This window comes from Saimiri boliviensis, chromosome 4 (assembly GCF_048565385.1).
Source record: "Saimiri boliviensis isolate mSaiBol1 chromosome 4, mSaiBol1.pri, whole genome shotgun sequence".
In the NCBI taxonomy this organism is placed as follows: Eukaryota; Metazoa; Chordata; class Mammalia; order Primates; family Cebidae; genus Saimiri; species Saimiri boliviensis.
Genome location: NC_133452.1, coordinates 97,882,694 through 97,906,456, shown reverse-complemented (window position 1 = coordinate 97,906,456; position 23,763 = coordinate 97,882,694). Strand labels below are relative to the sequence as shown.

Below are 23,763 nucleotides of genomic sequence, written 5' to 3'. Positions count from 1 at the left end.
CTAAAAATACAAAAATTGGCTGGGCATGGTGGCTCATGCCTGTAACCCCAGCACTTTGGGAGGCCAAGGCAGGCGGATCAGGAAGCCAAGAGATCGAGACCATCCTAGCCAACATGGAACCCCGTCTCTACTAAAAATACAAAAATTAGCCGGGCGTGGTGGCACAGGCCTGTAGTCCCAGCTACTCGGGAGGCTGAGGTGGGAGAATTGCTTGAACCCCGGAGGCAGAGGTTGCAGTGAGCCCAGATTACGCCACTGTGCTCCAGCCTGGGGACAGAGCAAGACTCCGTCTCAAAAAAAAGGTGGCGCATTCCTGTAATCCCAGCTACTCAGGAGGCTAAGGCAGGAGAATCCCTTGAACTCCAGAGGCGGAGGTTGCAGTGAGCTGTGATCACACCACTGCACTCCAGCCTGGGCAACAGAGCGGGACTCCATTTCAAAAAAATAATAATAAAATAAAATAAAAGGTGGACTAAACAAAAAGGCCCAGGACAAGAGAGGAGTCCAGTGGTTCCTGCTTGGTCAGGTAAGTGGACAGTGGGGTCATGGTGAGGCTGGACACCACCCCATCACAGACGGTTAGCCTGGCAGGCATGCCCTCCCCTAATTCACCTGTCAACTTTCTCCTGCTGCAAGCCCAAATCACAAATGGTGCTTCCTCCTGGAAGCCTTCTGGATTCCTCTCTGCTGTCGCTGCTTGCTCCCTTCTCTGCGCTCTGCAAACTATACTACAGCAACATCATCATCTGGTTCTTATTGCGCAGGTCTGTTCTGGCCCTCCCACCACTGACTGCGAGTTTCTGGAGCCCTGGGAGCTGCCTTCAGCAGAGGAGGCCCCGCGCTCAGCCGCCGCAGGTCGATCTCTAAAGGCCAGGCCAGAAGGAGCGGAAATGTGGCACGGCTTGGCAGTTCCCAGATGCGCCCGCCCGCCCAGGTGCGCACGCTCCGCAGGAGCCAGTGGTGGCGGGGCAGTCTTGGTCGAGACTTACTTGCTGCGCTTCGGTGCGCACAGGCCCTGCGGTGCCAACCTCCTGGTCCCGCCCGCCCGCCACAGGCGCCCACGCCTGGGCGGCTCACAAGCCTTCGACTCTTCCCGTACTCCAGACCCCAGACAGCTCCGCTCCACCCTGCGGATGATGGAGCCAAAGTTCCTTACAAGCCCCTCACTTGGGGCAAGGTGGGAAGTACCACCGGGGGCGGGGCGTGGCTCCCCACTGAGCAGAGGTGCTGGCTAAGGCCCTCCCCCTAGTGGTAAGTACTCCCTCGGTTCCCCCTCATAGCCACTGCCAGACGACCCCGCCCCATGTCGGAAGCAGCCTCGGAAACCTGCCTCCCTGTTTCAGGCCCGCCCCTACAGCCTTTCCGCTCGGAGCCCAGCGAGCTTTAAATATGCAAACCACAGGGCTGGGCGCGGTGGCTCACGCCTGTATTCCCAGGGCTTTGGGAGGCAAGGCGGGCGGATCACAAGGTCAGGAGTTCAAGACCAGCCTGGCCAATATAGTGAAACCCTGTCTCCTTTAAAAATACAAAAATTGGTCGGGCGCAGTGGCTCAAGCCTGTAATCCCAGCACTTTGAGAGGCCGAGGCGGGTGGATCACGAGGTCGAGAGCTCGAGACCGTCCTGGTCAACATGGTGAAACCCCGTCTCTAATAAAAATACAAAAAATTAGCTGGGCATGGTGGCACGTGCCTGTAATCCCAGCTACTCAGGAGGCCGAAGCAGGAGAATTGCTTGAACCCAGGAGGTGGAGGTTGCGGTGAGCCAAGATCGCGCCATTGCACTCCAGCCTGGGAAAGAAGAGCGAAACTCCGTCTCAACAACAACAAAAAAATACAAAAATTAGCAGGGCATGGTGGCGCGCGCTTATAGTCCCAGCTACTTGGGAGACTGACGCAGAAGAAGCGCTTGAACCCCAGAGGCAGGGGTTGCAGTGTGCTGAGAATTCGCCACTGCACTCCAGCACCCCGGCCTGGGTGACAAAGTGAGACACTGTATTAAAAAAAAAAAAAAAAAAAAAGCAAACCACATCGCATCACTTCATGTGGACCCGGCGCAGTGGCTCAGGCCTGTAGTTCCAGCCCTTTGGGAGGCCAAGGCGGAGCCTGGCTAAGATGGTGAAACCCCGCCTCTACTAAAAATATAAAAATTAGCCGGGTACAGTGGCAGGAGCCTGTAATCCCAGCTACTCGGGAGGCCAAGACAGGAGAATCGCTTGAACCTGGGGGCGGAGGTTGCAGTGAGCAGAGACTGCGCCACTGTACTCCAGAAACCAAAGCCTGGTGCGGTGGAAGGCGCCTGCAGTCCTCGCTGAGGTGGGAGGATCATTTGAGCTCAGGGGTGGAGGCTGCAGTGAGCTGTCATCGCACCACTGCACTCCAGCCCCAGTGACAGAGAAACAAAAAACAAAAACCAAACCTCTGATCAGTGAAGCATGTGACCTGCACACTTCTTTTTTTTTTTTTTTTTTTTAAATATATATATATAAAGATGGGGTTTCACTATGTTGGTCAGGCTGGTCTTGAACTCCCAACCTAAGGTGATTCGCCCACCTTGGCCTCCAAAGTGCTTGGATTACAGGCGTGAGCCACCACGCCCGGTCTGCACACTTCTGACCTCATCTCCTGTCCCACCCGCTCCTACTCATGCCCTTCCAGCTGCACGAGTCCCTTTCCTCAAACCCACCAGGCCTGCTCCTGCCTCAGAGTGACCCATTTGCTGTGCCCATAGCTGGCCTTCCCCCAGATGGCTCCCTCCCTGGCTTCCTGCACATGACCTCCTCAGCAAGGCTTCCCCATCGCTCTGTGATATCCCCACCACTATCCAGTCTCAGCTTTCTTCATAGCACCTGTCACCCGGCATATCTGTTTATAGTTGTGTCACTAGCAATACTGTAAGTCCCCCAAAGTGGAGGTTGTCTTCTTCACTGCGATATCCCCCAGTGCCTAGAACAGGACCAGGATATAGTAGATGCTTCATAAAAAATTGTTCCATGGATTCCTTTTTGGGGACGGAGTTTCACTCTTGTTGCCTTAGGTTGGAGTGCTATGGCGAAATCTTGGCTCACTGCAACCTCTGCCACCCGGGTTCAAGCGATTTTCCTGCCTCAGCCTCCCAAATAGCTGGGATTACAGGAGCCCACCATCATGCCCAGCTAATTTTTTAATACTTTTAGTAGAGACAGGATTTCACCATGTTGGCCAGGCTAGTCTCGAATTCCTGACCTCAGGTAATCCACCTGCCTGGCCCCCAAAGTGCTGGGATTACAGGTGTGAGCCACTGTGCCCAGCCCCACAGATTCTTTGAGAACCTTCTATGAGCCAAGCAGCTCTTCATTCAGCTCACATGAGAAGCCTGTGATTCACCCATTGCATAGATGTGGAGGCTGAGATTCAGAGAGGTATGAAACTTGTCTGCCATCTTAGGAGTTTGCTGCAGTGGGAGCCGGGTTTCAACCCAGCCGAGTCTCTCCCTTCTGCCTCTCTGCTTTCCATCTCATCTTCCAGCTGGAGAACGATGCAGCTGGTTTTACCCTCCCTTCATCCTAGCGTAGGCAAGGCTGACTCCCAGTGACCCCAGACAGGACCTGAGGCACTATCTCCTCGGGAGGTCTTGGCCAGGGAGACACAAGAGGGGGATCACACAGTGTCCTGAGGTCGGCAGGCCCACCTTTGGCCCTGCCCACATTTTCCTGGGACCACCCACCCTGACCCCCAGCTCCTAAATGACCCAACCTACTGCCTTCCTTTCAGCCACCAGAGTCCCTAAACTCTCTCAGAATGGACCTGGGTACCTCTTTGCTTTTGCCTTCATCTCATCTGAGATACAGTGACAGAGACAGAGACACAGGGACACAGGGGGAGACAGAGAGACAGGGACAGAAACACAGAGACACACTTACATACCAACAGAGAGAGACCAGGAGAGTGACAGAGACTTGGCAAGCCTGGTCACAGTGATCCAAATCTCATGGGCCCAATCAGGGCCCCTGCCAGCCCAATTGTTCTTTTTGAGCAAGTTAGGAAAGGTACCCTCCGGGGGGATGCTACCCCTCCCAGGGCCTGATGAGTGAGTCCAGTGCACGGGGTTCAGTCCTGCTGGCCCTCTGGCTGAGTGCGAGCGCTGGTGCAGGAGGGTCCGTGGAGGCTGTCCCCAGATGTCTCTACGCCTGTGGGAAAAGGCAATGCCTGCCCCTGCACTGTTCTCTGAGGCCTCTCAGGAATGCTTGGGCTCTCCCCATTCTGACCTTGACCGGAGCCCAGCCCTCTGCATCACCCTCGGGGCCTTCCCCACAGGACCTCCTTGGGCCACGTCACCTCTGCCTTCACCACCCAGGAGCATCGATCCAGGCCCATCCACAAAACCAGCCCGGGACGCTGTGTGACCGGGAAGAGGCGCTCAGGCCGGCTCCAGCACAAAGACCCCCGGCCTGCTCCAGGGACAGCGCCTGGAGCTGGAGGGACAACCCCACACTTTCCAGCCTCACAGGCCCCTGCAGTTCAGAGGAATCCCAGGAGCGAACGAGGAGGCGTCACAGGCCTCACTGGACAGACAGGGAAAATAAGGGACAGAGAGGAAGGGTGACCAGCCCAGGGTCCCACACCCCGAACCAAGGTTTCTCCTCACCCCCACCCCCCATCCAGGTGCTCCCAGGGAAGCCCTGCAAGGCCCCACCCTTTCCATCAGAGAACACTCTGGGAGGAGGAAATGATTAACAGGGCAATTAGGGCACAGGTGAGTCATCTGGTCACAAGGCCGCCTCCTGGCTGACTCAGGGGGACAGTCCAGATGGGCCCTTCCACCCAGCCCCAACTCAGGGTCTGAGTCAAGCACTCCATGGGCTCTGGCCAGGAAGCCAGGAGAAAGCCACCCCCACCCCCCACCCCCCAGCCCTCTCCAGGCTCCACCCACACCCTGCAGGCTGGGGGACAGAGGCAGGAATTCCCACCTTCACTGGGCTGGCCTGGGCCAGGGTAGGGGACCACACTGCTACGGTTTCCATCTTCCCATGCCAAGCATGTGGCCCCAGGGCTGGCCATCCAACCAACAGCTGTTGTTATCAGTCACAGCGATTAGTAAGACTGGCCATCAAGTTCTGATACTGAACTTCAGCTCTGCCACGGGCCTCAGGCTAGACACAGTGGGAACCCGTGGAGACCATCGGACACGCTTCCATAGATAGTAGTCATGTTAAAAAGAGCTGGGGACAGAGAGCTCTTTTTCTCATACGTCGGCTGCAGGGTCTCGGAGCCCGGACCCAGGCAGAAAGGAAAGAACAGGGACCCCTCAGGGAAGCCAGCAGGACCTTCTGGTGAACAGCACCTCCTGGCATCCAAACTAGGCCTGGCCCTGCTACCCATCTGATCTCTGGGAAGCCAGGTGTGTGGGTCGCCTTTGCTGGACATAAGGGCCCGTTATTAAGCACCCCTTCCCAAGTCCACCCTTACTTTTGAGATTAGGCAACACTGCCAGGGACTCCTGGCCTACCCAGCCCGGCCCTCCTGAGATAGATCCTCCGTCCCAGGGCCTCTTTCCTGGCTTTGTCCTTGGGCTGGCTGGGCAGGAACTTCCTGCTGGAGAATTCCCGGATCCTCCCTAGGAGGCTACAGCATGGCCTGGGAACTTGGAGAGGGAGGGAAGTTAGGGACACCCCTCTTAACGGGGGCAGGGCTTGTGGGCGGCAGGGTTCCCGTGGCACTCTGGGCCCTGGGTCCTTCCCCAGCCCCAGGTCAGGCCCACCGGACCTCCTGCCCTCTCTGCTGAGATGCCCTGCTGCGGCCCTCCACTCTGCAGCAGGGCAGCCCTCGCAGCCCCATGGGCACAGACGGGATAGATCTAGACCTCAGATAGGGTTTGCTCTAGGGTTGAAGGTTGGGGGGTGGGGTCCAAAGACAGGCCAGCAATGAGGCCAGAGTCAAAGTAGATTTTTATTAACAACATCGCAGCTCCGACTGGCTGGGTGGGACAGAATTGGGGGCGGGCTCACCCTAAGACATGGACACTGTGTCTCCAGACCCACTGGCCACAGCGGCTCCTTAGATGTGTCCTAAGAAGATAGAGACCCCCGTGTACCAGCTCCAGGGATCCGGGTAGGGCAGACTCGGGACCAGCACCGGCTGCACTCCAGAGGCCAGTTTCCCATCTCGTCCTTCTCCTCAAAAAATAGGTACTGAGGGGCAGAAATCGGTGAATGAACATGCCTCAGTCTACTCTGCATCCCAGAACCTCCCCACTGGCCCCAGAGAAAGGACCCGAAGCCACCTTTTCCCCACGTCCCCTCAGCTGGCACAGCCCCACCAACCCTGAGCCACCTCCCTGCCACAAAATGGAGCATGCTTTCTCCCTCCAGCCTCGGAGGGGGGTTCCTTGGAAGCCCCAGGAGTCAGCACTGCTGGCATTACAGGTGTGAGCCACCACATCCAGCCCCAGCTGGCCTGTCTTTCTGACAGGCACTGCTCCAAAGTGAATCACACCGTGTGTAGCCCCCTCAAGGGAGTGCCTTTGTAGCTTATAGCTCCACACCCGTCATCCCAGGAAGCCCTTGCAACACCCTCCCCTCCCTCTCCTCTGGACACTACCCCAAGGGGGGTCTGCACCCTCCCCTCAAGCCCAGGGTGAAATTGCTGCTGCCTCCTTGCCCCTCCCTACGCCTCCAGCATTCTCCAAAGGCAGGGGGGCAGCCTCCTTCCCCCTCAGCGCAGTGTCCCTAAAGGCAGCAAGGGGAGACGGGAAGGGTGATGAAGACAGGACCTTTGAAACACCCGCTAGGACAAGGTATTCCCAAGGCAGCTCTGTCCCCAAAGTGAGGAGTGGGCTGAGCCCTTACTTGACACTACCCAGAAATGACCCCAGGACTGTAACTCCTGGGACAGGGCAGGCTGGCTTGGGAGGGGACGGGAAGAAGGGGGAAGGACCAGTGAGGACTTGGGAGATCCCAAGACGCAAACTTCAGTGTGAAAAGACAAAAGCAGGGGGCTCTTCCAGGTGCTGACAACCCGTGTGTCTGTGGATCAGGTGACACCAGGGCTTCCTGTGACACGGGCATGTGGGCGGGCTTGGAGCAATCAGAAGGGTGCCCCTCAGTGTCCAGCAGGCATGTTTTTCTTTTTGTTTGACACAGGGTCTCGCTCTGTTGCCTCTGCTGGAGTACAGTGACGCGATCACAGCTCACTGCAGCCTCAACTGCTCGGGCTCAAGTGATCCTCCCACCTCAGTCTCCCAAGTCGCTGGGACCACAGGCACATGCCACCATGCCTGGTTAATTTTTTTTTTTTTTTTTTTTTAGATGGAGTTTCGCTCTTGTTACCCAGGCTGGAGTGCAATGGCGCGATCTCGGCTCACTCGCAACCTCCGCTTCCTGGGTTCAGGCAATTCTCCTGCCTCAGCCTCCTGAGTAGCTGGGACTACAAGCATGCACCACCATGCCCAGCTAATTTTTGTATTTTTAGTAGAGGCGGGGTTTCACCATGTTGACCAGGATGGCCTCGATCTCTTGACCTCGTGATCTACCCGCCTCGGCCTCCCAAAGTGCTGGGATTATAGGCGTGAGCCACTGCGCCCGGCCCAATTTTTTTTTTTTTTTTTTTTTTTGTAGAGATAAGGTTTTGCCATGTTGCCCAGGCTTTTCTCAAACTCCTGAGCTCAAGTAATCGGCCCACTTCAGCCTCCCAAAGTGCTGGGATTACAGTTGTGAGCCACCACACCCAGCCCCAGCTGGCCTGTCTTTCTGATAGGCACTGCTCCAAAGTGAATCACCCGGTGTGAAGCCCTCCGCAAGGGAGTGCCTTTGCAGCTTACAGCTCCACACCCGTCATCCCAGGAAGCCCTTGCAACAGCCCCTTTCATGGCTAAAGAAACTGAGGTCTCTACTCAACATCACAGAGCAAGCTGATGCCAGACTAAGGCCTCTGGCCTCCAAACCCCTTGCCCTTTCCTTTTGTAAGCTACGAAGACTGTCAGGGCAATTGTCCACTGAATGAAAGAATGAGATGATGAATGGATGGAAATTAACCAAAAAGGGCACCGACACATTTTCAACAGATCCATCAATGAGCACTCAGAGAAGCTGAGACAGGCCTAACCTTTAAAGGCCGATGTCAAGGAGTGGAGCAGCAGGATGGTTCTCTGTCTGACCCAGTGCGGTCGCTGCCCTGAGCCTATGTGTGTTTGTGGGAGCGGACGAGGATGGGAGAGAGATTAGAAAAACAGCAGCATCGCAGGCCGGGCGTGGTGGCTCATGCCTGTAATCCAAGCACTTTGGAGGCCAAGGCGGGTGGATCACCTGAGGTCGGGAGTTCAAGACCAGCCTGACCAACATGGTGAAACCTCGTCTTTAAAAAAAATAAAAATAAAAATAAAAATAAAATTAAATTAAATTAAAAAAAAAAGAAAAACGGCAGCATCATGTGATTTTCAGGTGCACAGGAAAGCCTTACAGCCCATCTAGACAGATTCACTCATATCTGTAATAGATGAGGAAACTGAGGCTCAGAAAGAGGAAGGGACTTGCCCAAGGCCACACAGTAAATGAATAGCAAAGTTGAGACCCAAAAAATGGACATTGTGACTCTGAGGCAAGTGAGAAACAGAGACTGATGGAAAAGAGAGAGAGAGGAGTGTGAGCATGTGTGTGTGTGTGTGTGTGTGTGTGTGTGTGTTTGTGCATGCAGCGTGCACTCACTCAGGGGGCCAGGGTCCTGAATTCAGAAATACAACCCCCAAGGAGGCATGATGCCTACCTTTGTACCCTACCCAGCCAGTGGGGCTAGAGCCCAGAGGGGATGGTGAGCCCCCAGCCCCACTTCTCCAGTGCCCTCAGGCAGGGGCTGGTGTTCTGGCACGTGCCAGGCGTACCTGACCCACAATGCCCGCCTCCTCCAGGGTGATCTCTGGCCAGGTCAGCAGCTCTCGGCCCTCTTGGCCGCCTAGCTTCCAGAGGCGGGACTCTTGCTGCATTCCCAGAAGCTTCTTTAACTCCGACTCCAGGAAACCTAAGAGCCAGAGAGATGGCAGGGGACAGGGAGATGGCAGGGGATAGGCAGGAGGAGGGTGGAGCAGCCTGCTGGGAACCCAAGGACCTGGAGGTGCAACTGCTCCCTAAGCCTCATCCCAGCTCTGTGTGGTCCCTGCTCAGCCACAGCCCTTTCTTCTTCCAGGACCTGGAGCCAGCTGGGCATCACCCCTCCCTCGCCCTCCCTCCCCAAGGAAGCTCACTCTCCAAGGGCCTCCTCCGACAGCGGCAGCGTGAGAGCCTGTCTTCACCCTCTGCAGACAGCACTCAAGGGCAGGTATCTACCCCCGCCACCAGCCGACTCAAGGGCCTGGATCTGGAACCCAAACTGCCTGCACTGAAGCCCCAGCTGTGCCCAGCCCTAGCCATGTGACATCAGACATGTTCTCACTGTGAAGTGGAGATGGCAGCAGGACCTGTCTCAGAGTTTTAACGCAGTACTTTATGCAAAATGCTTAAAGAGGATGTGCCGGAGTAATGGCTGTGTAAATGTGAACCACGATTTTCATCACATTATGAATGCTGTCATCACTCGCCCAACTGCTGTCCATGTCTGTGCTGCCCGGGGCTCTACTGGGAGAGAGGACCCTCTGGGGCTCTGTCACAGCAGTGCATGACGGGAAAACCAGGGATGGAAGCGGCCACTGAAGGCGTTAGAAGCCTCCGGGCTAGGGAAAGGGTGGTGCTTGAGTAGTACCACCCCCCAGTCACCACCTCTCAAACCCTCAGGAAGACCCTGGCTACACCGCCAGCTCAGGGGGTCATCTTAGGTCCTCTGGTGCCACCTGGTGGTATCTGCTGGTATTGCACCCCTGAGCGACCAGCCAAAGAGAGGCTTCCTCGGCCTGGGGGCACGTGGGACAGGAGGGGCGGAAGCCCTTACCCACTGTATCTGTGGTCCTGAAGGTCCTGTTCAGGAGGGTGACAGTGCCTGGGGCACAGAGCTTAAATGAGCTGTCCTTGTCCTTCGTTTTCTCTTCCTTGCTCTTCGCACCGGGCAAACCTTCCTGGAGAGGAGGCTGAGGGCCAGCCGGTCTCTGAGCAGATGAGGGGGTCCAGGACCCCAGGCCTGCAGCCCCACCCAACCCCTAGGCAAGACAGGAAGCAGGAGGGAACATCTCCCAAAACGTTAAGAAAGGGGACTGCTTCCTCTGGGCCCAGGCCACATATCCTGAGGCCCAGCCCAATGTGGGAAAGGCCCCAACCCATGCCTCACGCCCCACCACCCACAGACCTTGACCGTGGTCGAGTCTGGAAGCTCCTTGCGCAAACTGTGGACCCGGTTCCAGGGAGTCGCCTCCTCCTTGGATGAGCCCAACTGGAGGTCTCCTGTGAATGGAGTGGTGGTCACTGACAGGCTGGCAGCCAGTGGGGTGGTCCAGACCTTGGAGGGCAGGCACGTGGCGGGGCTGAGCTATGGGTGAGGTTGCCCTGTTTTCTTTCTTTCTTTTTTTTTTTTGAGACAGAGTCTCACTCTGTTGCCCAGGCTGGAGTGCAATGGTGTGATCTAGGCTCACTGTAACCTCCACCTCCTGGGTTCAAGCAATTCTGCCTCAGCTTCCCAAGTAGCTGTGAAAGGTGCCTACCACGATGCCTGGCTAATTTTCGGTAATTTTAGTAGAGATGGGGTTTCACCATGCTGGCCAGGCTGGTCTCGAACTCCCACCTCAGGCGATCCACCTGCCTTGGCCTCCCAAAGTGCTGGGATTACAGGAATGAGCCACCATGCCCAGCCTCTTTTTTTTTTTTTTTTTTTTGAGATGGCGTCTCACTTTGTTGTCCAGGCTGGAGTGCAATGGCATTGTGTCGACTCACTGTGTGCAGCTTCTGTCTCCTAGGTTCAAGCGATTCTCCTGCCTCAGCCTCCCAAGTAATTACAGGCTCCTACTACCATGCCCAGCTAATTTTTATATTTTTAGTAGAGACAGGGTTTCACTATGCTGGCCAGGCTGGTCTGGAACTCCTGACCTCAGGTGATCTGCCTGCCCCAGCCTCCCAAAGTGCTAGGATTACATGCATGAGCCACCGCGCCTGGATCCCTGTTTTCTTTAGCAAATGCCTCCTGTGTGCCACTCACTGTTCTGGGCATTTTACAAAGAGCATCTCAGCTCATCCTTGCAACTTCCCTCAAAGATAGGTACAATTATATTCCCATTTTAAAGACGAGGAAACAGATGCAGAGAGGTTGAGCAGCCTGCCACCCATCACACGGCTCAGCATGGTAGAACTGGTGTTTGAACCCAGGCAGTCTGACTCCAGCAGTCCCTCAAAGTATGTCCTGTGTCCTGCCAGGCCCTGCACCCCTATGAAGTCCTACAAGAAGAGGGTCCGTTCCTGGCGCTTCCCCTATGCCTATGGCCACTACACTCACCTTCAAGCCGACACTCCTTCTCCCTGGTGGAGGCCTCAGGGCTGAGCACACGGGGCCCCATGGTTCTATGCAGGTATTCTTCCTTCACCTTCTTGATCAGAACAAACTTGCCCCTAATCCTAAAGCACAGTCAGGTGGAGGGGGCAGGTGGGGTTCAGAGATGTGGTATGGACCCCTAAATCTCCTCCAAGGGGCACCCACAGGCCTGCCAGCCCTCTCCATCCTCCCTCTCCCATCAGCCCCCTGTCTGCCACCTGGAGTCTTCATTAAAGAGGGGGATTATCTCTCTCAAAAGTAGAGTGATGAGGGGGTGGGGAACAGAGAGAGATGTGGGTCTCTGTCCTAAAAGGGGATGGCACTAGGGCTTCAGAAGGAGCTGGGAGCAACAGGACCCCCCCACCCCCAGCGGGACGCCCCACTGCTCTGGCACATTCTCTTTCTACTGCCTAGCCCGTCCCCTTTCATGTCTGGTATCCCCCATCAACAGCCCCTCACTTATGGGAAGACCCCGGTTTCTGCCTCCTTCCTCACCCAAACCCCCATCTCCAGGCTCCTCCCCAGCCAAACCCCCATCTCCAGCCTCCTCCCCAGCCAAACCCCCATCTCCAGCCTCCTCCCCAGCCAAATCCCCATTTCCAGGCTCCTCCCCAACCCAAACCGCCATGTCCAGGCTCCTCCCCCACCCAAACCCCCATCTCCAGCCTCCTCCCCCACCCAAACCCCCATCTCCAGGCTCCTCCCCAACCCAACTCCCCACCTTCAGCTCCTCCCCCACCCAAACCCCCATCTCCAGCCTCCTCCCCAGCCAAACCCCCATCTCCAGCCTCCTCCCCTACCCAAACCCCCATCTCCAGCCTCCTCCCCAGCCAAACCCCCATCTCCAGTTTCCTCCCCAGCCAAACCCCCATCTCCAGCCTCCTCCCCCACCCAAACCCCCATCTCCAGCTTCCTCCCCAGCCAAACCCCCATCTCCAACCTCCTCCCCCAGCCAAACCCCCATCTCCAGCCTCCTCCCCAGCCAAATCCCCATCTCCAGGCTCCTCCCCCACCCAAACCCCCATCTCCATCCTCCTCCCCCACCCAAACCCCCATCTCCAGGCTCCTCCCCCACCCAACTCCCCACCTTCAGCTCCTCCGCCACCCAAACCCCCATCTCCATCCTCCTTCCTCACCCAAACCCCCATCTCCAGCCTCCTCCCCCACCCAAACCCCCATCTCCAGCCTCCTCCCCCACCCAACTCCCCACCTTCAGCTCCTCCGCCACCCAAACCCCCATCTCCATCCTCCTTCCTCACCCAAACCCCCATCTCCAGCCTCCTCCCCCACCCAAACCCCCATCTCCAGCCTCCTCCCCATCTGATGCTTCTGTCCGTTGGCCTCATCCACATCTCCCTGTCCTTCCCACCAGGTGGCCTGTCCCAGGCCCTTACCCATCCAAGGACTCCCTCCCCAGACCCTTCCCAGCTCGGGTGCCCCAACTCAGGCCCATGTCCTTTCCCCATCTCATGTCCAGGCCTTTTCCCAGTACTTCCGTCCTGGGCCTTGCCCACCTGGGTACCCCCCTCCAATTCCAGCCCCTCACCTGTATGAGGCCCCTGTTTTCCCGGAGGCCTCGCCTGCTGGCTCTTTCCCCTCCTTCTCAGGCAGGTTGCCTGGTGGCTCCTGGCTTGCTGTGGGCCGACCTGACTTCACCTCTACCCCCCGGGCCTCCTTGCACCTGCGAGTATAGGTTCCCATATCCAATATGACCAGCTCAGAGGGAGCCTGCTGTGGCAGGTATGAGAAGCCCCTAGGCACAGCCACAGAGAAGGCGTGGGGTGGCAAGGCAGATGTCCCCGGCCCCCTCCTCCTCGCCCGTCCTTCTCGGCTCGTCGTCAGGGAAATGGCACCCTGGTCTGGCAAGGGGTGCGCCTGGGCCCCTGCCTCAGCCTCGTCAGAGCTCCTTGGGCTGACCTTGCGCCCCACGAGGGCACGGAAAAAGCGGAACATGGAGGTGCAGCCCGAATTTCGAGACTGGGGCTTTGGAGATGGGGCGTCCATCCTGACAGGGTCCCCAGCTCAGAGCCTGTAGCCGACACCCCAGGACCAACTGCCTAAGAACAGGAGGAGTTTTCAAATGAAAACCTCCAGTTGGAGACTTCCCAGAATTCTAAAAGGCAAAGATGGGGGAGGAGTGGGGCTGGGGGAGATTCGTTGGAGGTAGAGGGGGCAGGCAGCTGATGAAGCAGGGAAGGAGGTGTGGGGGGCAGGGAGGGGTTTCAGTGGGCAGGCAAGAGCTTTGGGGGGCAGGGGAGTGAAGACTTGGAGGAGAAGACGTGAGAGCCCCAGGGGGCTTGGCAGGGAGTGGACAGGGAGAGGTGGGGAGGGCACTGGACGCTGCGGGAAGGCGGCTGTTGAGGACTGCTCACACCTCTGTCCTTCCTGGGTGCGTTCTGTCCTCAAGAACACTCCCAGCGGCCAGACCATATCTGTCTTCCCTCTTAGCATCCAGGTTATTTTTTTTTTTTTTTTTTTTGAGACGGAGTTTCGCTCTTGTTACCCAGGCTGGAGTGCAGTGGTGCAACCTCAGCTCACTGCAACCTCCACCTCCTGGGTTCAGGCAATTCTCCTGCCTCAGCCTCCCAAGTAGGTGGCATTACAGGTACCCAACACCATGCCGACTAATTTTTTTTTTTTAGACGGAGTTTCACTGTTGTTGCCCAGGTTGGAGTGCAATGGTGCAATCTCCGTTCACCACAACCTCCGCCTCCTGGGTTCAACTGATTCTCCTGCCTCAGCCTCCTGAGTAGCTGGGATTACAGGCATGTGCCACCATGCCTGGCTTTTGTATTTTTAGTAGAGATGGGGTTTCACCACTTTGGTCAGGCTGGTCTTGAACTCCCAACCTCAGGTGATCCGTCTGCCTCGGCCTCCCAAAGTGCTGGGATTACAGGCGTAAGCCACTGCACCCAGCCCACCCTGGGTTTCTTATTGGTATTGATTGATATAAAGGTGGGTGAGAAAATCAAATACAAGGATTAAGAATGAGGGATGGGCTGGGTGAGGTGGCTCACGCCTGTAATCCTAATATTTTGGGAGGCCGAGGTGGGCAGATCACCTGAGGTCGGGAGTTCAAGACCGGCCTGACCAACCTGGAGAAACCCTGTCTCTACTAAAAATACAAAATTAGCCAGGCATGGTGGTACATGCCTGTAATCCCAGCTACTCGGGAGGCTGAGGCAGGAGAATCACTTGAACCCGGGTGTCGGAGGTTGGGGTGAGCTGAGATTGTATCATTGTACTCCAGCCTGGGCAACAAGAGAGAAACTCCACCTCAAAAAAAAAAAAAAAAAAAAAAAAAAAAAAAAAAAAAAGAATCGGGGATGGGAACAGCAGTGGGCCACTGAGAGCCGCTCCGCCCGGCTGGGACGTGGGGCGGGGAAAGTGGGCGGGCGCTGCTCCTGGGCCTGGCCCACCCAGTGCACCCCTCCTCATCCGGCGGCCACAGAGCAACTTCCTCTAGAGGGAGCTGATTGAAGCCGGGTGCAGCTGGCACCTCTATGATCACTGGAGTCTTGCGGGTCCCTCAGGCCACACAGGGACAAGCAAAGGCTACATCCAGATACCAGGAATGCACTGACGCCCGTTCCTGGAAGCCTGCCTCCCACTCAGCCCGTGGGATCAGCAGCCGCTGACCCCTCGGGAGTTCCATCTCCGCCCTGCTGAGCCACCCGGGTTCAGCCAGGATCCCGGCAGGTAAGCTGCAAGGGTCCTGCCCACCCTCCCAGATCTCAGCAGCTCCAGCCCCAGGGTGGGGCACGGAGTCCGCTGGGAGCTGGGTGGGAGCTCAAGCCTTGCCTGGGCAGGTCCACCGCCCCTGCTGGGGGGCCCTGATCGTGCCTTGCCTCCCTCTGGCTGCCCTTCACAGCTTCCCCTCTTGCCCCAGCCCTGGATGCCAGAGAACTGGGTCCTTTAACTGTCTGGGAGATGGGAGTAGAGGTCAGAGCCAAGGTCAAGGACAGAGAGAGAACTTTCTCAGCCCTTCCTGCTGCCCGACACCCCTAGACTGGATCCAGGGCCCGGCCAGGCCTGTGTCCCTGGGAGACGTTCATCAGGACCCAGCAAGCCCAGGAAGTCAGGGGTGGCTCCCCTGACTGGGAAGTTAGGCCACCTGGATGGAGGAGCAGGGATTGGCCTGGGTCGGCATCGGTTGCTGGCCTTGGAGGGTGTTCTGAGGCTCTACCTGCTCCCCTTGGGAGCCTGGGGTGTTGGTAAAGGGAGTTGGGGGTGCGGTCAGCATCCTCTGGCCCTGCTGTCCTGGAGGTGCTGGGTTCTGGGGACTGGGAAAGAGGAAAGGGTTTCTTATTTTGGAAGGAGCTATGGGGGTGTGGGGCAAGCAAAGGTCTGTTTTAACAAGGCCTGGCCCCCAGAAGTGGAGGAAAGGAGGGTCTGCCTTTGCCCTGTCCCTGTCCGGGAGAGCGATGGGTGGGGGTGAGGGCACAGGTGGTCCAGCCCTCCTTCACCCTTCTTGAGAGCTCTTGGGGCACTTTTGAAAACAGTCCCAGGCCTGGGCGGAAGGGGTAGGAGAAAGTCCCCAGGCCCGGGGGTGGGGATGGGGTAGGGCTGTGCTTGACCCAGGGGGGGCTGCACCTCCCCTCCCTTTGGGATAGGAGGAGGGTGCTTTCCTTCTGAGGGCTGGAGGCGGCCTGGGGAAATGGGGCTCCGGAAGGAGCACAAACTGAAAGCGAAACAGCTGACATCCAGGAAACACTGGCTCTGATGAGGGGTCACACAAGTTGGGGCTGGGGACAGAAGACCAGGCGTGTGGTGGGAGTAGGTGGGCTGAGGCAGGTTGGGGGACTTCAGAGAAGGCCCTGATCCTGAGGGCTTCCTCCTCACTGCACGGCAGGGATGGGGAAGGCACAGGCGGGAGGTAAGCAGGGAAAGTTGCCCAGGAAAAAGGACACCCTCTGAAGCCCACACACTGGAAAGTAAACCTTAAATGTGTGTTGAGTACACGGACTCATGGAGATTCAGACAAACAACCTGACTTTCCGTGACTAATAATGTGACCTCGGGCACTCACCTCTTTGTGCCTCACTTTTCCTGCCTGTAAAGTGGGCATGCTGGTGCTCACCCTGCTGGGTTCACGTGAGTTTTGAATGTTCACCACCCACAGAGCGCCCCTGAGTGGGAGAGTATATCTTAGGCTCTCAGGAAGTGTTTGCGGCTAACAAGCCTGAGTTAAAAAACAGGTGTGTTCTGGCCGGCCAGAGGGAAGTGGGGCCTCCGCGGGTGGCCTTGACGGGCCATTGGCTGGGTGGTGGCGCACTTGCAATAAGCGCATGCTGGGTGGGGTGCAGGAGGCCCCTGGAATCAGCTAAAGAAACCCAGGCTCTTGTCCCAGGAGTGGCAGGAACTTGAGAGCCATTGGGCATTGCTGCAGCCACAGCCTCCTCGAGGGTGCAGGTACCTCCGTCTGCCCTTGGCTGCTCCACTTTTTACCCTGTCTCCCTCGAGGGGGCGCCAGTGAAGTGCTCAGAAAGTTGTTTCCTCCCAGCAGACTTCACTGGGATCCATGCTGGAGTAAGAATAAAAAGTCTCAGAGGCCGGCGCGGTGGCTCACGCCTGTAATCCCAGCACTTAGAGAGGCCAAGGTGGGCCCCTCCCATGACGCCGGGAAATCGAGACCAGCCTGACCAACGTGGAGAAACCACGTCTCTACTAAAAATTAAAAAAATTAGCCAGGCGTGATGGCACATGCCTCTAATCCCAGCTACTCAGGAGGCTGAGGCAGGAGAATTGCTTGAACCTGGGAGGCAGAGGTTGCGGTGAGCCGAGATCGCGCTATTGCACTCCAGCCTGGGCAACAGAGCAAAACTGCATCTCAAAAAAAAAAAAAAAAAAAAAAGTTTCAGAGGACTGAGGGGCTTTCTGGGAGTAGGGGACCCTCTCTCCTATATGGACATGGCAACCCGTCTGGGGTCCCCAGTCACAGGTCCGTGCTCACCCCCATCTCTGCTTTTTCTTGCCCATCCCTGCAGGCTGACACCATCCTCCACTGAGACCTGAAAAATGGCTTCGGGGCAAGGCCCAGGTCCTCCCAGGCAGGAGTGCGGAGAGCCTGACCCACCCTCTGCTTCTGGTAAGGGTCCTCCTGCCCCCTCACCCCTCCCATAACCATGAGGGCTGTGGTGAGAATGGAAGGAGCGGGACTCAGGGGCAGGCTCCTGGCCTCAATTCACCCACTGTGGGTGGGGAAGAGTTATTTCCCACCCTCGGGCTCAGAGCCTGGAGCTGCTGTCAAGGTTAATCCTGAGCTGGGGAGGAGTCTGGGCTGGGGAGGGCCTGGAGGCTGGGAGAGGCCAGGAAGTGAGTGTGAAGGTGGGCACAGTGCCACCGGGCAGAGGGCGGGGTCGGGCGAGGGAGGCGGGAAGCAGAGTGGAGCCTGGCTGCTGTATCCCTCCAGCGAGAGAAATAAGGAAGTAAACTGGCCGGTCACCCAGTCAGGTCTGCTCAACAGCAAGGCGACTGTAGTGACAGAGGGGAGGAAGTAAAATGGCCGCCCTGCTTCGTTCTTCCCAGGAGATGGCCAGGGAAGCCTCAGCTCACAGCCCGTGGTGGGCTGTTTCCTGGACTTGGGATTCATGTCCCAGGTCTGTCACTATCTCCCTGTGTGACTTTTCTGGGCCCAGGCTACAAGTTCAGATTTTGTTTCCCACATTCCCTGCACACCAAGGGCTGTGGAGCTGAGAGGCACTAACGCAGACTCAGGAGCCCAAATGCCTGAGACTGCGTCCCGGCTCCTCGGTTTGCACACGTTCCTTAGACGCCTCGTGCCATTCTCCCCTGCAAACGGGATTGCCTGCTCCCAGGGCTACTGTGAGGACTCAATGCAAGTGCCAGAACAACTCTCTGTGCAGCATATTTCTTTCCCTTTTCTTTCTTTCTTTCTTTTTTTTTTATTTTTTGAGACGGAGTTTCGCTTGTTACCCAGGCTGGAGTGCAATGGCGCGATCTCAGCTCACTGCAACCTCCGCCTCCCGGGTTCAGGCAATTCTTCTGCCTCAGCCTCCTGAGTAGCTGGGATTACAGGCACGCGCCACCATGCCCAGCTAATTTTTTTGGATTTTTTAGTAGAGACGGGGTTTCACCATGTTGACCAGGATGGTCTCGATCTCTCGACCTCGTGATCCGCCCGCCTCGGCCTCCCAAAGTGCTGGGATTACAGGCTTGAGCCACCGCGCCCGGCCTCTTTCTTTTTTTTAATTTGAGACAAAGTCTTGCTTTGTTGCCCGGGCTGAAGTGCAATGGTGCAATCTCCACTCACTACAACCTCCACCTCCCAGGTTCAAGTGATTCTCCTGCCTTGGCCTCCCGAGTAGCCGGTCATGTGCTACCACGCCCTGCTGATTTTGTGGTTGTTTGTTTGTGATGGAGTCTCACCCTGTAGCCTGGGCTAGAGTGCAGTGGCACCATCTCAGCTCACTGCAACCTCTACCTCCCAGGTTTAAGAGATTCTTCCGCCTCATCTCCTGACTACTGGGATTACAGGTGCCCGCCACCATGCCTGGCTAATTTTTTTTGTATTTTTAGTAGAGACAGGGTTTCACTATGTTGACCAAGCTGGTCTCGAACTCCCGTCCTTGTGATCCACCCACCACGGCCTCCCAAAGTGTTGGGATTACAGGCGTGAGCCACAGAACCACAGCCTCTAGCCAGGATATTTCTTTCCGTGGGCGAGGACACTGTGGCCCTAGGAACAGTGAGTCTCCTACAAGGCACGGGGCTACTGGGGTTCGGCCCTCTCTCCCTGACTCCCAGCTTTGATCCTCAGAGGAGCAGGTAGCCCGGGACACGGAGGAAGTTTTCCACAGCTACGTTTTTTACCGCCATCGGCAGGAACAGGAGGCTGAAGGGGCGGCTGCCCCTGCTGACCCAGAGATGGTTAGCTTGTCTCTCCAACCTAGCAGGTGAGCTACGACCGCTGGGCTCACAGGACATCTTCGGGGAAGCAGTGGTTTGCACGGGTCTCTGTGCCACTCCTGGGAGCCGGGGAGGCCTGGGGGGGTGGGTCTTGCCCTTCTCTCATGGTTGCTCCCCTTTCATGTTGGGCTCCTACCCCCATCCAGGACCTTGCATCCTTTTTATTTAGCCCAGGCCTGCCCCTTGTCCCAGAGCCCAGCACTCATGTTTTAGAACATTGTTGGGGATCTCCACGGAGGGGTACACAGGGCCATGGACAGCTTGGGCAGAAACCCTCTGCCATGAGGCAGGCCCTGGCCCCGACTGCCGGGCCACCTGCTCACCTGCCTGCCTCCCGCTCACACAGCACCATGGGGCAGGTGGGACGGCAGCTCGCCATCATTGGGGATGACATCAACCGGCGCTATGACTCGGAGTTCCAGACCATGCTGCAGCACCTGCAGCCCACGGCAGACAACGCCTACCAGTACTTCACCAAGATCGCCTCCAGGTACCCCGGCCACCTCCCCGCCGGGCTCTGGTCACTCTCCTGTCCCATGACAACCGCACCATGGCCTGCCTACATGATGCACTCCCGGCCTGGGAGACACCTTCTGTCGGTGTCCAGTGTCTGCTGTGAATGCACATGTGGTCTCGGCCTCCTATTTTTCTCTCTCAGGGTCCCAGACTCGTCTTTTGTGCATTAGCTCACAGCTCTTTTCAGCTCTGACTCCAAAGACTTGACTGGTTAGATTAGGCCTCTAGAGGGGGCCTGAGGTGGGGCATCCCCCACGGCTCCCCAGCCCAGCTGGGACACAGCTGTCCTTCATGGTTCCGATTTGAAACCACATATCACACTGAAGATGGTGAGGGTGCTCACCTCTGCCAGGTCCTAGGAATGGCTTCTAGTTGCTGTTATCTGGCATCCAAGTGGTTAAATGCACCAAATATTTGGGTGCAAATCCAAACTTTACCACTTACTGCCTTTGCGAAACTTCCTGGCCTTCAGTCTCCTGGTTTGTAAAACAGGAAAAATATGCTTAGATCATGTCCACCTTACAAAGTGTTAGCCATTGCTACCACTAGAATTAGGGAGGTCAGTGTTGGGGTGGATTTGAAGCTGGAGGTGAAGGGAGGTGTAGGTGATAGAGTTTAGTATTAGTGCTCAGAGCTGAAATAGCCAGCCCATGAACTTAGAGGACAGCCTCCATGCCACCGTGACGACAGGAACTACCCTAATCTTTTCTGTCCTTTTCTCTCTGCTGTCCCTCGGGCTGCCAGGCCAGCACAACGCCCACAGGTAATCTCCCTGCTGACCCATCCACTCGCTCTGCCCTCTGCCCTCTCTGTGCCCCTCTGCACCTGAGTGTACATCCCAGCAGCAGCATCTGGCTCATACCCCTCAGCTTTCTCCTTTCACGGAGACCCGGGTTATTCCCAAATACAGGCCAGGCTAGGGCAGCCTCTGCAGCCTTAATTCACAGCAAATTTAGCTTTCCAGCTGGGAGGAGGAGGGAGAGGGCAGGCAGGCTGACGGGCCTCCTGGGGCCTCTCCACCAACGGTACGCAATGCTCTGCCCGCAGCCTGTTTGAGAGTGGCATCAACTGGGGCCGTGTGGTGGCTCTCCTGGGCTTCGGCTACCGTATGGCCCTACACGTCTATCAGCGCGGCCTGACTGGCTTCCTGGGCCAGGTGACCCGCTTCGTGGTGGAATTCATGCGGCGTCACTGCATCGCCCGGTGGATCGCACAGAGGGGTGGCTGGGTGAGTATCTGATTGCAACGTCTTCCCTGCTGTTGGGGCTGCCCCTCTCCCAGGCCCCACCCCTCTCCGGGTGCCTGTATGTTCTGCCTGCCTCTCTGTGACCACTGTGTTTCTCCCGGCAGGTGGCAGCTCTGGACTTAGGCAATGGTCCCATCCTGAATGTGCTGGTGGTTCTGGGTGTGGTTCTTTTGGGCCAGTTTGTGGTACGAAGATTCTTTAAATCATGACTCCCAATGGTGCCCTTTGGGGTCCCTGCTGAGACCCCAGCCTGGACTTAAGCCAAGTCTTTGCCTCCTCCACTCCCTTCAGGGGTACCCCCTCGAGAGTACAGAAGCTTTAGGAAGTGTGCACTCCAGCTTTGGAGGGCCCCTGCGTGGGCCAGTCAGGCTGCAGAGGTGCCTCAACATTGCATGGTGCTAGCGGGCCCTCTCTCTGGGCCCAGGGGCTGTGACCTCCTCCCTCAGCTCTCTGGGACCTCCTTAGCCCTGTCTGCTAGGCGCTGGGGAGACTGATAACTTGGGGAGGCAAGAGACTGGGGGCCACTTCTCCCCAGGAAGCGTTGAACGGTTTTAGCTTTTTGTAATACCCTTTGGAGAGCCCATTCCCACCATTCTACCCGAGGCCGGGACGTCTGGGGTTTGGGGGTTGGTGGGTCTACCCTCAGTTCCCCAGGATTCTATTGCTATTCTGGAAGAGCAGCGCCTAAGAGCTGGGACTTGATCCTGATCCTGGCCCTCCCGAAGCATCATGTGTCCCAGGAGCAGGACTGACTGGGAGATGGGGGCCGGGGTCCTGCCCAGCTCCCCGCCTGCTCCCATTCCTCCCTCCAGCCATACTGCCTTTGCAGTTGGACTCTCAGGGATTCTGGGCTTGGGGTGTGGAGTGGGGTGGCTTCACAGACGAGAGCTCTCTAAACCTATGTGTTAGAAGCCTCCAGGCCTGCCTTCCAGGGTCCTCTCAGTTCTCTCCCTTCCTCTCTCCTTTTAGACACTTGCTCCCAACCGATTCACTACAGGTGAAGGCCCTCACCCCCATCCCTGGGGACCCTGGGTGAGTGGCATTCTAAGGCCCCTCCTTGCCCAGACTACAGGGCTTAGGACTTGGTTTGTTATTTTCAGGGAAAAGGAGTAGGGAGTTCATCTGGAGGGTTCTAACTGGGAGAAGGATTATCAACACCACTAGGAATCCCAGCAGTGGGACCCCCGCCTCATGGCTCTGGCACGGTGTACTCCAGGGGTGTAGATGGGGGAAATGTGAATACTTGAACTCTGTCCCCCCATTCTCCATGCTCCTCACCTGTCTAGGTCTCTCCTCAGGGTGGGGGGTGAGAGTCCCTTCTTTATTGGGCATCCCCTAGGGTGTTGGGGGAGGGGAGAGAAGTTCTTGATTCAGCCAAATGCAGGGAGAGGCAGCTGGAGCCCGCAGCCACTCCCTCTCCTCTGAGCGTTTGGAAATAAACTGTGCAATCCCCTCATCCTGACTTAGTAGTTTCTGTATTCTCTGCTACCCCTCTTTCCATCAGGCTAGACTGGGGGTGCCTGGCATGCATCTGGCTTATTACTGAATAAAACCTCACACTAGGCTTCCAGAATCCCACGGAGGTCTGAGTATGGTCCTGCAGCCCCCAGCCGCTGGAAGGCCTTCGCCCCCACCCCCCATGCACTTCCCTCATCTCTGCGGGGTTTCATGCAATTTCCCACTCTTTGGGACGTTTGAGACCCTGAACTGCTGGACCGTAGCTACAGAGCTGGTGGAGCAGCTGCACATATCTGAGGACCCCCACAGGCCACCTCCGGCCTGGCCTGAATTCCTCTCCCACCCTGGGGCTACCACCCACGCTGGTCCAAAAGGCCTTTCTCCCCCACACTTAGCTCTGCCTGGGACACAATGTCCCAGCTCCCCCTTCCTGATGTCGCCACAGTCAGCACACACGCAGGGCTTTCATTCTAGTTTTATGCTGCTTGGGAGTCCCTATGGGGACGCAGCCAGGGGTGATAAAAATAACAAGCATGGGGGCGTTGAAATGTTCCAAAATCTACAGTCTTTCCAGTCCCGGGCACCCTGGTCTGTGTTTCTGATGCCCTTCCAGAACGGTCACATGAAAGTCAAAGAGAACTCGTGAGCTTCACTTGCACCCTCCTGAGGGGGGCTTGCCAAGCCCCCCGCGCCTCCGCAAGGTCTTCAGAGTCTCGTACAGACGCGATCTCGCAAAAGGGAGAAGGCGGCGCTGCAGGCAGTGGCGGCTGGAAGGTGGTTGCTACAAGGCACCCCGCAGTGGCCAGGAAAAGCTCACGGACAACATTTATAGAACACATACTGTGTGCCAGGCTTTATGCTGAGAGTTCATCATCTGCCCAAATAATGGGTAGGGAGACGGGGGTGGGGGTGCTCAAGCTACAGAGAAGGAAACGGGCGCTTTCTTGGAGTCACCTAAGGAGCGAGCACTTGCCACCGGGACACTGGCCCGGGTTTTATGTGGAGGCCGGAGGGGAATGTAGGGCTCGCGAGCACAGGTTGAGGGGGCCCAGAGTGCAGGGTCGCCTCCGCCCCCGAGCGAACGCAGGCAGCGGCTGGAGGTGGGCGGCTGCCGAAGTCCAAGATGGCCGCCGCGGCGATCACGCAAGCGTGCCCTTGCTGGGGCGGAGCCTCCGGGCGCGCCCCTTCCCGCCTCTGGG

General features: G+C 57.2%; 1 protein-coding gene and 1 pseudogene across 2 annotated transcripts; both read left to right on the top strand.

The window, feature by feature from the left end:
• Window positions 1-790: 790 nt before the first annotated feature.
• On the top strand, window positions 791-7,889 carry LOC104650641 (putative uncharacterized protein encoded by LINC00336; annotated as a pseudogene).
• A 6,962-nt stretch (window positions 7,890-14,851) lies between these two features.
• BAK1 (BCL2 antagonist/killer 1) lies at window positions 14,852-23,528 on the top strand. Of its 2 annotated transcripts, XM_039467930.2 has the most exons (6): window positions 14,853-15,114; window positions 17,403-17,503; window positions 19,196-19,331; window positions 19,691-19,834; window positions 20,908-21,088; window positions 21,211-23,528. In XM_039467930.2, exons 2-6 carry the CDS (start codon window positions 17,434-17,436, stop codon window positions 21,313-21,315), a joined length of 636 nt encoding a protein of 211 aa, XP_039323864.1. In that variant the 5' UTR covers window positions 14,853-15,114; window positions 17,403-17,433; the 3' UTR covers window positions 21,316-23,528. The 2 variants fall into 2 exon arrangements, 1 of the variants encoding a protein (XP_039323864.1); XR_012517277.1 differs by lacking the exon at window positions 21,211-23,528 and having other exon boundaries at window positions 14,852-15,114; window positions 19,691-20,623; window positions 20,908-20,986.
• Window positions 23,529-23,763: the final 235 nt, after the last annotated feature.

What these genes read in the sequence shown, in the direction of transcription:
- BAK1 (XM_039467930.2), top strand. Translation starts at nt 17,434, where the DNA reads ATGGCTTCGGGGCAAGGCCCAGGTCCTCCCAGGCAGGAGTGCGGAGAG. An exon ending in TTCACCAAGATCGCCTCCAG is followed by an intron (nt 19,835 to 20,907) that starts GTACCCCGGCCA and finishes CTCTGCCCGCAG; the next exon opens with CCTGTTTGAGAGTGGCATCA. An exon ending in TCGCACAGAGGGGTGGCTGG is followed by an intron (nt 21,089 to 21,210) that starts GTGAGTATCTGA and finishes TTCTCCCGGCAG; the next exon opens with GTGGCAGCTCTGGACTTAGG.